Here is a 13,270-nt window from a genome sequence, read left to right as displayed (position 1 = left end):
AGCAAGTCTGTGTTTGTTTGGCTTTTTGGGGGTGTGGGTATTGGTTAGATTCAGGCTTTTATTACCTGGAGAAGATCATGGGCTGAAACTTCTGAAATTAAGTTCTCTGGACACGAAGTAGGATGTTGCCCAGGAGCTACAAGGGGAGTTCTCTTCTTCTGCCACTTTCTGGGTGACAGGTTTGTTGGAGCTTTCCGAAGCTTTCATCTTGGCTCTGCAATAGCGGGAAGAGAACACTGGTGGTGAGGAGGTTTTGTGCCTGATGCAGGAATCCTTGAGGATTTGTCCTAAAACCTCTGAGCTAATGAGAACAGCCAGAGTTTGCCACTGGCTGCACACAGCTTTCAGTCTCTGAAGAGCTATAGGGAATTAAAAATGAAAACTCAGGAATAAAATTCTCTGACAGCAGATTCCCGTTGTGCGACAAATTCCACACATGAGAAGCCTTAAATGGAGGAAAAGTGAAACTCTTTGTATTATCCCCAATGAAAAATACTTATTTCATCATTGCAGTTGGTGAGCGTGGAGCAAGGAACTGCTCTGTGTTTAGATTATCCTTTACACTCTATTCTTTTCTTCTTGGCTCTTTTTTGGAGGAACGTGAGGAGGAATGATGCGCCGCTTGGGATGGCACAACAGCAAAAGTTGTGAAATGCAGTTCTCAAGTAATCTGTGTCTCTAACAGGAATAATCTATTTTGTGACTTTAAGTTGCCCCAGGAATGTGGTTCCTTTAGAACGACACAAGTAATCTTAGTCTGTAGCTGAATGCAGTTCATTTACCAGGTTAAGACAAAGCTCCTGCCTGATGTTTTTCTCAGCAATGTTGTGGTTGAAACAAGAGTTTTCTGTTATACTTAATCTAGAAAAATGAAGGTATTTACATAACACTTTTTCCCATTCTGTGCACTGAGATAGCACAGAAAATCAACTGCATCCAGGCTTTTGTATACACTGCACCAAAGTAAAATGTACTGCCAGTCCTGCAGCTCCGTACCTGAGCCAGCTAGCTGTGCCCACTACCTCCCTCAGCTTCCAGCAGGGACTTTAAACTGTGCAAATATAGCAGCATAACCCCAAGCAGTACCAGGTTGTGCTGCCTGTGGTTTTATCAACTGCTTAGTGTGAGTAATGAGGCCCAATGATTCAGTACTAAGGTATATAAAGATTATTCTTTATTTATCTGGTCTGTGATGCATGCCTTAGTCCGGCAATTGTAAATAAAGGGGTTTTTTTTCTGACTGTTTTCAGATGGTCAATGTGAAAGGGCTAGCTGGGACCATGGGCTTTCCTGAGCTGCTCTGGCACGTTTTTGAGAGGCCAATTCTGTACCTTCAGGAGTTGCCTTCCTTTTCCATAGGCCCTGCCTTTAGCTGAGGGCAGTGAGAGTCTGTTTCTGTCGAAATCCACTCTTTGCTGGGTCAGCGTACATTGTAAGTTTCAAAGGGTGGGAAATGCCTCTAATGTGGCAGTGCAGGTTTAAGCTGAGGAAAAGAGTTGAGAGGCATTTTGTTTAATTGCTAATGACTGTGACAAGCCAACGATTTGAATTGACTTTTCTCTTGCCTTTAAAGTATAACCTGTTTCGTTAAACAAGCAGTAAACTGCAAGAGTAAAACCAACACTTTAACTTTCAGATACCTGTATTTAGGTCTCTGTTAAGGTAGCGTTATTCTGTCTCTAGAAGTAACCAGCTGGATGGAGCTGCAGCTTCCCAGGGAGTTTCCGCAGACTTGTTTCTCAGCTCCCACAGATGTTCTTGTTGGGAGACAAAATAGAGGAAGATATCCCTTTTTTCCTTTCAATGCAGGAATGTGTTGCTGTCTATTAAAGATTGAATCACTGTATCATATGCCCACTTCACGAATTTCAGGAATTGGCTACTCAGTTACCTGTTTGACACAAAGCAGTCACGCAGGAAATAAGTGCCATAAAAGTCGAAGTCTTAATTTAATAGTCCCAGATTCATTTAAGAGGGGAAAGGGAAGAGAGCATACCAGGGAAGCTCACCCTCCTTACAACAAATGTGTTTCCCTGCAGCTTGGGATGGAGTAAAACGTTCACTTGATAATGCACGAAAATCCAGGACATTAAATCATCGCCTTCTTGGCAAGATTATTAAAAAGCAATAAAGCATTCCACAGCAGGAGGGATTTGCTTGTAAAGTGTATGATTCGTTGGTGAAGGTGTGAACTTTGTATGGACATAGGGAAACGGCTTCGCGTTATATCAATATTGATGTTTTCGCAGCATCTCCCTCTCACCGGAGGGTTTCTAAGCAAGTCCTTCAACCCTCCCCGGCTCCGAGACGAGCTGCTATTTCTCTCTATTCTGTGGTCGCTGCTCTCGGCCGCCCGGTGCGAACCAGCGAAGGCCGAGGTGCCCGCGCTGGCCGTGCCCCGACGCCGGCGGCGGGCCCTGGTGGCCCAGGCCGCTCGCTCCCCGCGCCCACATCCCGCTCCGGGGCCGAACAAAGGACTCTTCGCCAACAGGTGCCGCGCACCGGCGGCGTCGGAAACTTTCCCCGCGGTGTTAGTAAGAGTTTCCGAGGGGCAGGGATCCCTTGGCTGCAGCGGACAAAGCGGCGCCGGGGGACAAGGAGCATCCACCCAAACCCCAGAGGGGGGGCGCTCCGCCCGGGCAGCGCGGAGCTCCGAGCGGGGGGACGAACATGCGGGAGCCGCAGAGCGCGGAGAACACCACGCTCCGTGGGGAGCCGCACACACCCCCCCACCACGGACCGCCCCACCTGCGGCCGCGCCGCTAGCCTCGGCCTCCGACCCGCCCCGGGGCCGGTGCGCGGCGGGAGGGAGGCGGCGGGGGGCGGTTGTTTAACCCGTTCCCCGCCGGGCGGCTCCGCAAACGGCCGAGGCGGCGGCCCCGGGAGGCGCGGCGCTGCGTCCTGCGCCCGGGCGGGGAGGGGTGGCGCGGGGCGGGGGGCAGCAGGAGCCGCTCCCTCCTTGCCCGGCCCGGCACAGGCGGAGGAGGGCGGTGCAGAGCGCAGACATGGCGGCCAACATGTACCGAGTGGGAGGTATGTGGGGATGCGGCGGCGCCCGCCCGGCGCTGGGGGAACTGGCACCCGGCAGCAAGGACGGGCCCTGGCCCTGGCCGAGGGGGCCCCGCTGAACCGCGGGCCTCTGCGTGCAGCGCCGGGGCGAACAGAGGCGCACCGGCCCCCTTCGCCCGCCGCGGCTCAACGCCATGGCCCCGAGCGGGGCGGCCGGACTCGGGCAAGCGGCGGGACGCGGTGGCTGTTCCCGGCGAAGGGGCCGCCGGGCGCTCCGCGGGGCGGAGGACGCAGGTTCCTCCCCCACCAGCCCTGTGCGCCGGGTGGGAGGCCGGCCCCCGCCGCCGAGCAGAAGGGCAGCGCCGCCCTCCGCAGGGAAGGGGGGAGCGGCGCCGCTGCCGCCGCCGGCTTCCTGCCCCCTCGGCGCGGCGCGCGCCGAGCACGGCCTCCCTGCGCGCCTCGCCTCCTTCCACGGCGGGCGGCCCGTGGCCCCGCCGAGCCGGCGCACTGCGGTGGGCTGGCCTGCCCGCGGGGCGAGCGAGAGGCGGCCCGACGGGGCCCACCTCGGCCCGGCCCTGCCGCCGCTGCGGCCTATCGGGCCCGGGCGGCGTGGCGTGGGCAGCCGGCGCCTGCAGCGGGGAGTGCCCGGCGGTGCCTCCCTCCGCTCCGCGGCGGAGTCTCGGTTAATAATAAGCCTGGCAGTGGAGCTGCGGGATCGCTGTCAGCTGCCCTGCCCACCGGCGTGACCCTGGGCGGGTGCGCGGTGCTGGGCACTCGGGTGGCAGTAAACAGGGCAGTTTCCCTTCCCACCCGCAGCCTGTCGGAACAGCGACTGATAAGTTGCTGGTGCCCTCCCTCGTGGAGCGGGCCATGGCCGTGTTCCAGCGCTGCGGCTCAGGTGCACCGCTCCGGTGAGGTTCTCAGCAGTGCTTGGTGCTCAGAAATGTCTTGTTTCCTCCTGCACTCTCCTCAGCAGCCTGAGGCGAGAGGGAAGATGCAGGGAAATGAGGGGTGATGGGAGTTAGTTTGAATCTCTTTCTACCTCTGTTTCAAGGAACGCTGATACATATCCACAGATCGCCCATCAGCATACTCCTTCGTTAGGGCATTTAGATTGTAATCCTGGCAGCCTTTACTCAGGGAAGTAATCCTTCGCTGAGCAGTGCAGTTGAAATCTGGGTAGGGTTTGCTTCTTAGGTCATAGATTCTCAGTTATTTTGTTGTAATCTTAACAAGCAATTGTGAACAACATCCAGAGATCACACGCCTTTTTTAGAGCTAAATGAGCTACACCAAGTTCTGTTTCACTGTAATATAGTGTCAAAACATTGTGGAAGAGTCTCGTACATCGTTATGATCATCCCCCCCCCCCCCCTTTTTATAAACAAAGATTACAAGGTGCATGATGCAGAAGCCAGATATCACATGTAAAGTGTGATTAGCATTTGAGGAAAACAAGTTTTGGGAAAGCTACTGAAGGAAATGTGCTCCGTGTCAACTCTTCGTTTGTTACATGGGAGCAGCTTTCAGGATGTGAGTAAACGTCCGTATACTCTATGAAAATATTTGTATGTTAATGATTGTCTAGAAATTGATTGGAGGAACCTCTCAAACTCATGACTGTTACTGCTTAGTATCGTCTGCGTGTTACTGAAGGGAGATGACAGCAAAAGCAAGTATCATTAAATGTGCATTACTCATTAGGACAACTGCACTACCACAGCATCTGATAATAACTGCTAGGCAGCATATCTTACTGCAGTACTCATCTCTGTAATATAAAAACTCACTATAATTGCTCAGTTCTCAAATCTTTCCTAATCAATAGTGAGAAACCGCTGGGTTTATATCAAGATTTATGAAGTGTGTGGATTGCTGAATGCGAGTGTAGGCTCCACCACAAGGCATTTAACTTGATTTCAGCATGGTTGTTAAAGCACGTGTAGCACAGTTATAACCGGGCTTCATGAACAAATGATGTTAATTCTCAGTACAGAAATACTTCATTGTCTTAACATTCACTAAAAAATCTCAGCTTTTTAATGCCTTCTATGTTTAGAAGAACATTTTCTGCACTAACAGTGATAAGATTTTACATTGTTGGTTGGTATTTCAATAGCTTTCCTTTTTTCATCGCAGATTATGTTTATTTTGAAAACTCTTCCAGCAACCCATATCTCATTAGAAGAATTGAAGAACTTAACAAGGTACACAACTAAGATTCTTGCTTAACCTTTGACAGACAGTGCACTTTTCAAACACTGACAGTGATTTCCATCCCATAAAGTTTCTATTTCTGGCGGTGATGGTGGTGTTTGTTTTTGGGTTTTGTTTATTTGGGGTTCTTTGGTGTATTTTGTGTTTCAGTCACTGAAATCTTGCTATGTGATATCCAGTCCTTCTGCTCTGTTATCTAAAGCAACAACCAGTCGATCATTCCTGGTGGACAGGAGTACTCTGCTGTAAAAATTTCCAAACAAATCCTACAAATACTTGTGGAAATGAATGAGTTTAATGCTCTATCTGTGAATCCATCTGTAATGATAGCAAATGTGGAATGTATATGCTTTTGGATGTATCTGGAAAAAGCTGGTGGGTATCAGTGAGACTTTGCAGTGATCAGGTATCAGAATATGTGACTTCTGTGCCTGTTTAGTGCTCTGCTTATTGGCAGCTGTGAACGAAGGACAGGCTTTTGAATAGAGACTGTACTCCCTGACTTTTGACGAGTGTATTTTATAGAGTATGGAGGATTTTGACAGTGTCATTTTGGGAAAAGCATGATTCTTTTCCTTTGTTTTACTGCTAAGAATGGCATGGGATTTTTTAGCATAGCGTATTTTTACTCATCCATCAACCAGTATTAAAACTTCCCAACACATTATGTCAGAAGTCAATGATCAGAATGCCTATCACGAGATAGGCATAATGAGAAAGATTTTTATGTAAATTTTATGTAAATTTACATTTTATGTAAATTTACATTAATTTTATGTAAATAATGAGAAGGATTTTATTTTTTTTTTCTCCTGCGGTTAGAAAGTAAATTAAAGAGTTGGTGACCTGCAAAACAGTTTTCTTCTTAATGGAGCATAACACTGTTCCGTAGCAGACATCAACCACCTTACCTGCTAGTGCTGGCCAGCAGAACAGCCATTGAATTTGTGCATGGCAAATCGGTTTGGGTTTTTATTGGAGAAGAATATTTATGTACAGTAATTGAAGTGATTCCAATCATGTTCTGAATGGGGTATTTATTATCTTCAAACTGCATTGCATTGTGCAAAAACTGAATCTTGCTTGTGGATGGTAGGGCAGAGTCATACAGTGATTTTTTGTTAGTTCTTATTTTTTGAGAGAGAATTTTGAGGATATAGTCTATAGTGAATTATGTTCTTTCATGTGTTAAAGGCATTGAGCAAACATGGAGATGTTATGCAAACATGTCATGAAATGCTTTGGTTATTTTACTACAGATCAGATGCTTTTTTGTTGTTGGTGGTTTTGTGTTAGAAACTTAATTAACACATGATATTACTCAGTGCCAAACTGAGTAATGTGTTATGATAGTTTAATAATAAAACTCATTTTTAGTTTTAAATAAGTAATTCAAGGTAAGGAACTGATTTTGTACTTCTCATAACAAGAAAGAGGGAACAGTTCTTCAAATATTAGTAGATTCTTTACATTACCAGGCTGAAGAGCATGATCCTTATAACGAGTCAGGAAAACAACTGCAAACTAAATAGCTTCTTTATCTTAGAGCTGCAGTGAATTTTCAAACAATCCATGTTATATTAAATATGATTCCGAAAAAAACCCAGTACTTCGAAATATAATTTCTGTCTAAGACTGGGTTGCAAAGAAATGTTCATGAGCTTCTCATATTTCTTGAGGTTTCTCATGTTAACATGATACTGGCATTACATCTTTAACCAGCTGAATAATATACAAATTTTTAGGACAATGTAATTGATACCAGGTTGGATGGGGCTTGGAGCAACCTGGTCCAGTGGAAGGTGCCCCTGCCCATGGCAGGGGTTGGAACTAGATGAGCTTTAGGCTCCCTTCCAACCCAAACCATTCTGTGATTCTGTGAATACCTTGTCTGATCTGAATTGATATTGGTGTCAGAAAGTTCTACTTATTGGAGTAATACTGTTGATTTAGGCCTGATTGATCATGTGAGAACTGCTGACATGAGGAGAGATCGCAAGTAGAAGGCATTTAATTTCTGTTCCTCAGCTGAGCAGGAATACATTCTGACTTGATTTATCTTTGTTTTGTAGACTGCCAATGGAAACGTGGAAGCAAAAGTGGTGTGCTTTTACAGGCGAAGAGATATCTCCAACAGCCTTGTAATTCTTGCAGATAAGCATGCTAGTAAGTAGATTGTGTAGGACATTTTTTCTTTATCACTGCCTGTTCAGTTTCTGTGACTGCTTAAAATTGCATTTCTTTGGCATGTGGAATACATATTTGTATTAGGCATTACTTAATACCCAGGTAGATGCTTAGCATTATCTGATATTGGCTCTGCTCCCAGTAGTTGCTTCCAGAACTTAAGTTATAAGCTGTATTAAAGTGATTGAAAGTCTCCATTTGAAAAGAGAAATACATTTTTTTTATCTGGAAGATACAACTATATTTTTTTTATGTCACAACTAAATCTGGCTGTAAGTTGATTTAAGCTTAAATGCTTTAAAAGCATTTGTGAGGATTTGATTTGACTTTTTTGAGTTAGATGTAAACATGTAGTGCTTACTGTAAATAATGGAATGTTTCGTCAGAGACTGAAAATCACTGGAGATTGTAAAATAGCTGTGATGTGCATTTATGCTAAATATAGGTATTAATGAGTGAAATAGCAGTAAGTATCATCTCATAGGGTTTGGGTGTTTTTTGGTTGGTTTTTTTTCAAAAGATCAACAAACGGTAATGGGAAAGAAAGTCTCATTTTCATCATGAAGTTAGCTTGTCTTGGTCTATAACTGAAATACAGTATTTTTTCCACAACTTTATAATTAAAAATACAATTCTGAAGATAAAAACAGATTTAAAATTCGGAGATCTTTGAGAAAATAGTTATTTGCAAAATACTGCACTCATGTTTGTAAATAACTTAGTGTTAACTATGTCAATGCCTAGTAAATTTCTTGCTGTTTGCTGTTAAATAACTTTTTAATTGTAAATGATCCTTGAGTTTTCAACATTAATATGTGAATAAGTGATTATAAAGCTCTGTTTTCTGATTTATTGGGATGAATTCTCTGTAAAGACTTTGTCTAATGCCATCTTCTGTGTTCAGATACACAATGGTGTAAATAGGTGCTTGAAAAATACCTTATAATTTGTTGAATGTCAAGTGTCTGTCGGTGAAAACTTACAAGTACTGTTAATGAAAAGAACCAGCCAGCTTTTGACTTTTGTTTTATTCTTTCATTGGTCCTAGAGAAGTAGAGGTGATTCGAGTGCATAATGTTAAGTATTAGTTTTTTGAGTTCTTCCATATGAAATGTGTAGAAACAGAACTTTCAGTGAGCTTCACTAAGCATTCCAACACTTCTTGTTTGCTTCTTTTTCTTTTCTAGCGGAGGGGGCAGAGAAGGATGAAAAGGGATAACAATTTTACTGGAAATACATATATCTTTTTTCCCATTTGATTTTTAAAACATGAATCGTAGATTTTTTTTGGTTGGCTTGTTTTTTAGAAAAGGGTATTTTAGTTCTGTGGGCATCATTTGAGCTGGAAAAGTGGAGAAGATTTTTCTATTTCCTTTGTGAGTTTTAGATTGCCATTCTGTCAGTACTTTGGTATCAAGGGCTTGTTGATGGTTTGTTCCTCTTCCACAATAGGGGTTTGTTGGTGTCAGTAGAAGTACCATGGAATCTTCATCACATTTTCTCTGTGCAGATTCTCCTGCTGCTTTCTAGTGAGAAAATAGACATGTAATTTCTAGGTGGTTCAACAAGCATCTCTAGAATCCCTCTGTCTCACAAGCTGTAAGTCTTCTAACTGGGTGTTCTTATGGATTAGGTTTCTATGTGGACTTTTTCTCTGTACATAATGTTTTCTTTCTGACCAGACTGTAGGATCTGCCAAGTTATCTCACAAGATACATGTTACAGGGAACAGCACATAGTGAAGCATTGCTTGCCTAGATCTTCGTACAGCTCATACAGCAGATGTAGTTAAATGTCAGATCAATTTAAATGTTTTGATTCTGGAATATCACAGTGTTCTGTTTAAAAATATGATGTATGTAAACAAAATATTTGTGTATTTATGAATTGAATGTTTTGGGGATGTTTTCTGTAGCTAAATGTGTTGATGCTTCAGCACTTCTACCTGGTGTGTTAGAAAAGAAATGCTGAAAGATACAAGTTTCTTATGGAATAGACGTTATAGTTCAAGCACCGGTTTCTCCAGTGTACGTGTCTAGAGGAGTCTTTTTAAGTATAAGATCTCTTGATCTTTTCTAATGACATTTTATATTGCTAGCATTTTTTTTTTTTTCCTGTTACTGTAAAATAGAGTTTATGATAAGGCCAACTTGAAAGCAAAACCAAAATACTGGCCAAGGTCTGCTTCTTGGTCTTACGCAGCCTCCTGGACTGAGTAGGGGAGTTCTGTTGGAGTGTTAATACCCACCAGCTCTTAGATTGTAGCTGTTACTACATAGGGTCACTGTGAGGGGGGCATGCCTTTCTTCTTGCAGTGGTGAGGCTTACTTTGTGGGGAAAAGAGGGAGGAGAGGTGAATAGAAAGCAGAAGGCAGGACAAGAGCTATTGCCGTTATGGCTGAAGTACATAAGCAAATGAACTTGGAGAGATGAGACAGAAACACACAGCTCATTAAAATGGGTGAAGCAAATGCAAGGGGTGGTATAGAGATATTTTCTAACCAAATGGTGTCATTGAAAGAGAAATTGCCAACTGTAGCTGGATCTTTATGATTTAGATGATCCTTTATCCACAGTGGAGTTGATATAAGTATTTTAGGGCAAGGTTTTGCTAGCTGGGGGCTGTACTAGCTCTGGACCAGCACTGGGTTTGGCTTACAGTGATGGATTCAACTTCTGTATTTCCTTCTTTTGTGATAGCTTTATGCACTATTACTTTCTTGAAGCTGAATAGGGTGGCCTGAGTGCATGGTGTTGGTTTTTACAGTACTTTACATTTGAAATTCTTTATCTGGTCATGTGCTATCATGTAATACTATGTCTGAAGTCATTCTCTTATTGCAGCTCCTCCAACAGCTTTTGCCTAGTCAACCACCTGGGGAGGATATAAAAAGGAATTCCTGTTATCAGAGGCCTTTGTCTTCCGATTTATTGAGAGAATTTGCATTGACTTTAGGTGTGCCGAGCTCCTGACTAAATGCCTGGAGTTTTTCTGGCGATAAAGCCCACGCACGATTTATTTTTTCTCATCAACAAAACTGATGCTCTTGTGAATGAGACAGGAGTCAATTCAAAAATAAATCTGAGGCATGTTGGTTTCAGTGACCGAAAGATCAGAGGTAAACCAGAGCTTTTTCTAGATTACAGGAGCTGTAGTCAAAGTCTCCTTTTTTCAGTCTCTGTTGCTCTTTGTAGAGATCACTGACCAGCTTTACTTCTTGTGGTTGAACTAATTTTAGGGTTTTTCTTAGCTTTTGGCTCTTGAGCAGTCACGTTTCTTGTCACATTGCTTTGCAAAATGGTGTTTCTGCTACAGCCTTTTTGTACGATAGATTTCTAGGAAGAAAGGAAAGAGATCCAGTGATTCCTGTTGAGCAGGAATCAGTTCTGACCTTGGGCTGACATTGATTTCTTATGATCAGAAGCAAGTAAAGTATTCTCTTTGTGCTTTAGTTTCTTTCTCTTTAAAGTGATGCTTGTATTAGAAGTTCTTACTGAGGTTGGTGACAAATATATAGTGCGAGGTGTCCTTGCCCATGGCAGGGGGGTTGGAACTAGATGATCTTAAGGTCCTTTCCAACCCTAACTATTCTATGATTTTGTGATTTAATAGACCAGTACATTTTTCTAGCTCCAGTTAAAAGATCTCAAAGCCCCTTACAAATAAAACCTGATAGTTGATTTTGGGTATTAATAGCAAGTTCCAGCAGTCCTGAAAATGGTTTGATCTTGTACAGCAATTGTGCTGCTGCTGAGCTCTCGATTACTTTACGTAAAGATGCTTCGTATTTGTGAAAAACCAAACCCAAACCCCCAATTATTTTGCATATTGTCAATCTACATTAGTATCACAATAATTGCCAAAACCTCCAGATGCATCCAAGTGAATGAAGCTGTTAATCTAATTTTTGGGAATCATTTTAGTTCAGTAGAGCAGCAGGTTAGCAGATAGCTTAGAAGATGGCGAGCAAATGAGCTTAACTTGAGGAATATTGTTTATTGTATTGAATAGTAAGGCAGATTACTCATTAATATTCCCCAAAATACACAAAACTGAAATGTGAATTCCGTTCATATGTCATCAGGTTTTTTAAGACATGGTTGCTGTTGCATAGTTATATTGTTAATAATTCCAGCAAAAACATGAGAGGGTTTCCTGTGCTCTTCAGCGGTCAAAGAAATACAACTTTACTTCATTCTTTCAGTATTTTTCTCCAGAGTACATAGAACTAAACCAGCAATTCTCTCTATTGAGAATTTAGACATTCAGTCTGTAAGAAAAAAATGGTGTCTGTGGAAACCCTGGGGGTTCAGTAAAGAACTCGAGTAAAATCGTAGAATCATAGTTTGGGTCGGAAAGGACCTTAAGATTATCCAGTTCCAACCCCCTGCCATGGGCAGGGACACCTCCCACTAGAGCAGGTTGCTCCAAGCCCCTGTGTCCAACCTGGCCTGGAACACTGCCAGGGATGGGGCAGCCACAGCTTCTCTGGGCACCCTGTGCCAGTGCCTCAGCACCCTCACAGGGAAGAGCTTCTGCCTTAGATCTAACCTGAACTTCCCCTGTTTTGGTTTGAACTCATCACCCCTTGTCCTGTCGCTCCAGTCCCTGATGAAGAGTCCCTCTCCAGCATCCTTGTAGCCCCCTTCAGACACTGGAAGCTGCTCTGAGGTCTCCACGCAGCTTCTCTTCTCCAGGCTGAACAGCCCCAATGTTCTCAGCCTGTCTTTGCACGAGACATGTTCTAGCCCCTGATCATCCTCGTGACCTCCTCTGCGCTTGCTCCAACAGCTCCATGTCCTTCTTATGTTGAGGACACCAGAACTGTACACAGTACTCCAAGTGAGGTCTCACAAGAAAATGCTTTGTGATGTTCAGTGTTCTTTTCTTAGTCGTATATTTCACTCAATATAATTCAGAACGTTTATAAGCTAGTATTACTGGGTTATATTTGTACAGTCAGATGATAATACAACCAAAAACTTTGTGGTTTTTCATCGCAGTGGTTCTTTTTCATCATAGTCCTTCTTGTACATCGAACTAAAAAGCTGTTATTCAGAGAAGATGTAATGTTTCTTTAATCAGAATCCCTATTCTGAAAAATCACTTTAAGATGAGAGACTTTTCCTTTACTTACTTCAGATCATATAATTTCTTAGCATAAAAAAAATATCCTTTGACTAGAGATTTTATTTGAAACCTTAAATTGGCTTTTTTTCAGTCCCATTAGTTCCCTTGAATGCCTGTTGTCTCCACAGCCTGTGTTTAATTAGAAGCACCTTTAGTGAAATGGATGTGAGAGACAAATGTTAATTCTTCCATTGCATATGATCTATTTTCTCCACCTTCATCACTTTAAATGTTGAAATAATTAATGCTTTTTGTGTTGTTTTAACATGGTGGATGCTTGCTTATATTGTTGTAGCCTACATACAACTTCCAGTTTATTCGCTTTACTGGTAGTGCTGGAAGAGTTTGACATCCGTCCTATAGGAAAGGCTGCTCGGAGGCATACTGAGTTCTTAGTTACTCTTTTAAGGGAATTGAAGTTTAGAGAGTTTAACCTGTTTAGCAGGTGGTCCTTCGAATGAAAAGAAGATCATTGTATTGCATTGGTCTTAATACAAATAAAAGAGAAACAGCACCTTTTGGTCTTATTTATGGTCATATGGGGGGAAAAATCAGGTCTTTAGAGCTCATGAGTTCATTTGATGTGTATGTCTTTGAGTAGTGTGTGACTCTTCTACAGAATTTCGTGTTAGGTTGCAGTTTGGTTTTTAATTGCATTTTCTGAGGCCTCTTTCCTGCTTGCTGTTAAGGTAACAGATCTGTTAATATTACCCGGTGATGAAGGAT

At 43.3% G+C, this 13,270-nt stretch overlaps 1 protein-coding gene across 6 annotated transcripts in view; it reads left to right on the top strand.

Annotated features, from left to right (window-relative positions):
* Positions 1–2,971: 2,971 nt before the first annotated feature.
* The window catches only part of MTA3 (metastasis associated 1 family member 3), a 136,041-nt gene continuing 125,742 nt past the window's right edge, over positions 2,972–13,270 (top strand). For 5 of the 6 annotated variants that reach the window (XM_030499822.1, XM_030499824.1, XM_030499821.1 and 2 more), the window contains exons 1-3: positions 2,972–3,033; positions 5,149–5,216; positions 7,299–7,392. In XM_030499822.1, the coding sequence (XP_030355682.1) occupies positions 3,006–3,033; positions 5,149–5,216; positions 7,299–7,392 (190 nt within the window). In that variant the 5' untranslated portion in view covers positions 2,972–3,005. Of the gene's footprint in view, positions 3,034–4,399; positions 4,543–5,148; positions 5,217–7,298; positions 7,393–13,270 lie in introns of all 6 variants that reach the window. The other variant, XM_030499826.1, reaches the window with a different exon arrangement.

This window comes from Strigops habroptila, chromosome 10 (genome assembly GCF_004027225.2).
Source record: "Strigops habroptila isolate Jane chromosome 10, bStrHab1.2.pri, whole genome shotgun sequence".
In the NCBI taxonomy this organism is placed as follows: Eukaryota; Metazoa; Chordata; class Aves; order Psittaciformes; family Psittacidae; genus Strigops; species Strigops habroptila.
This window is presented reverse-complemented; position numbering and strand designations above follow the sequence as displayed.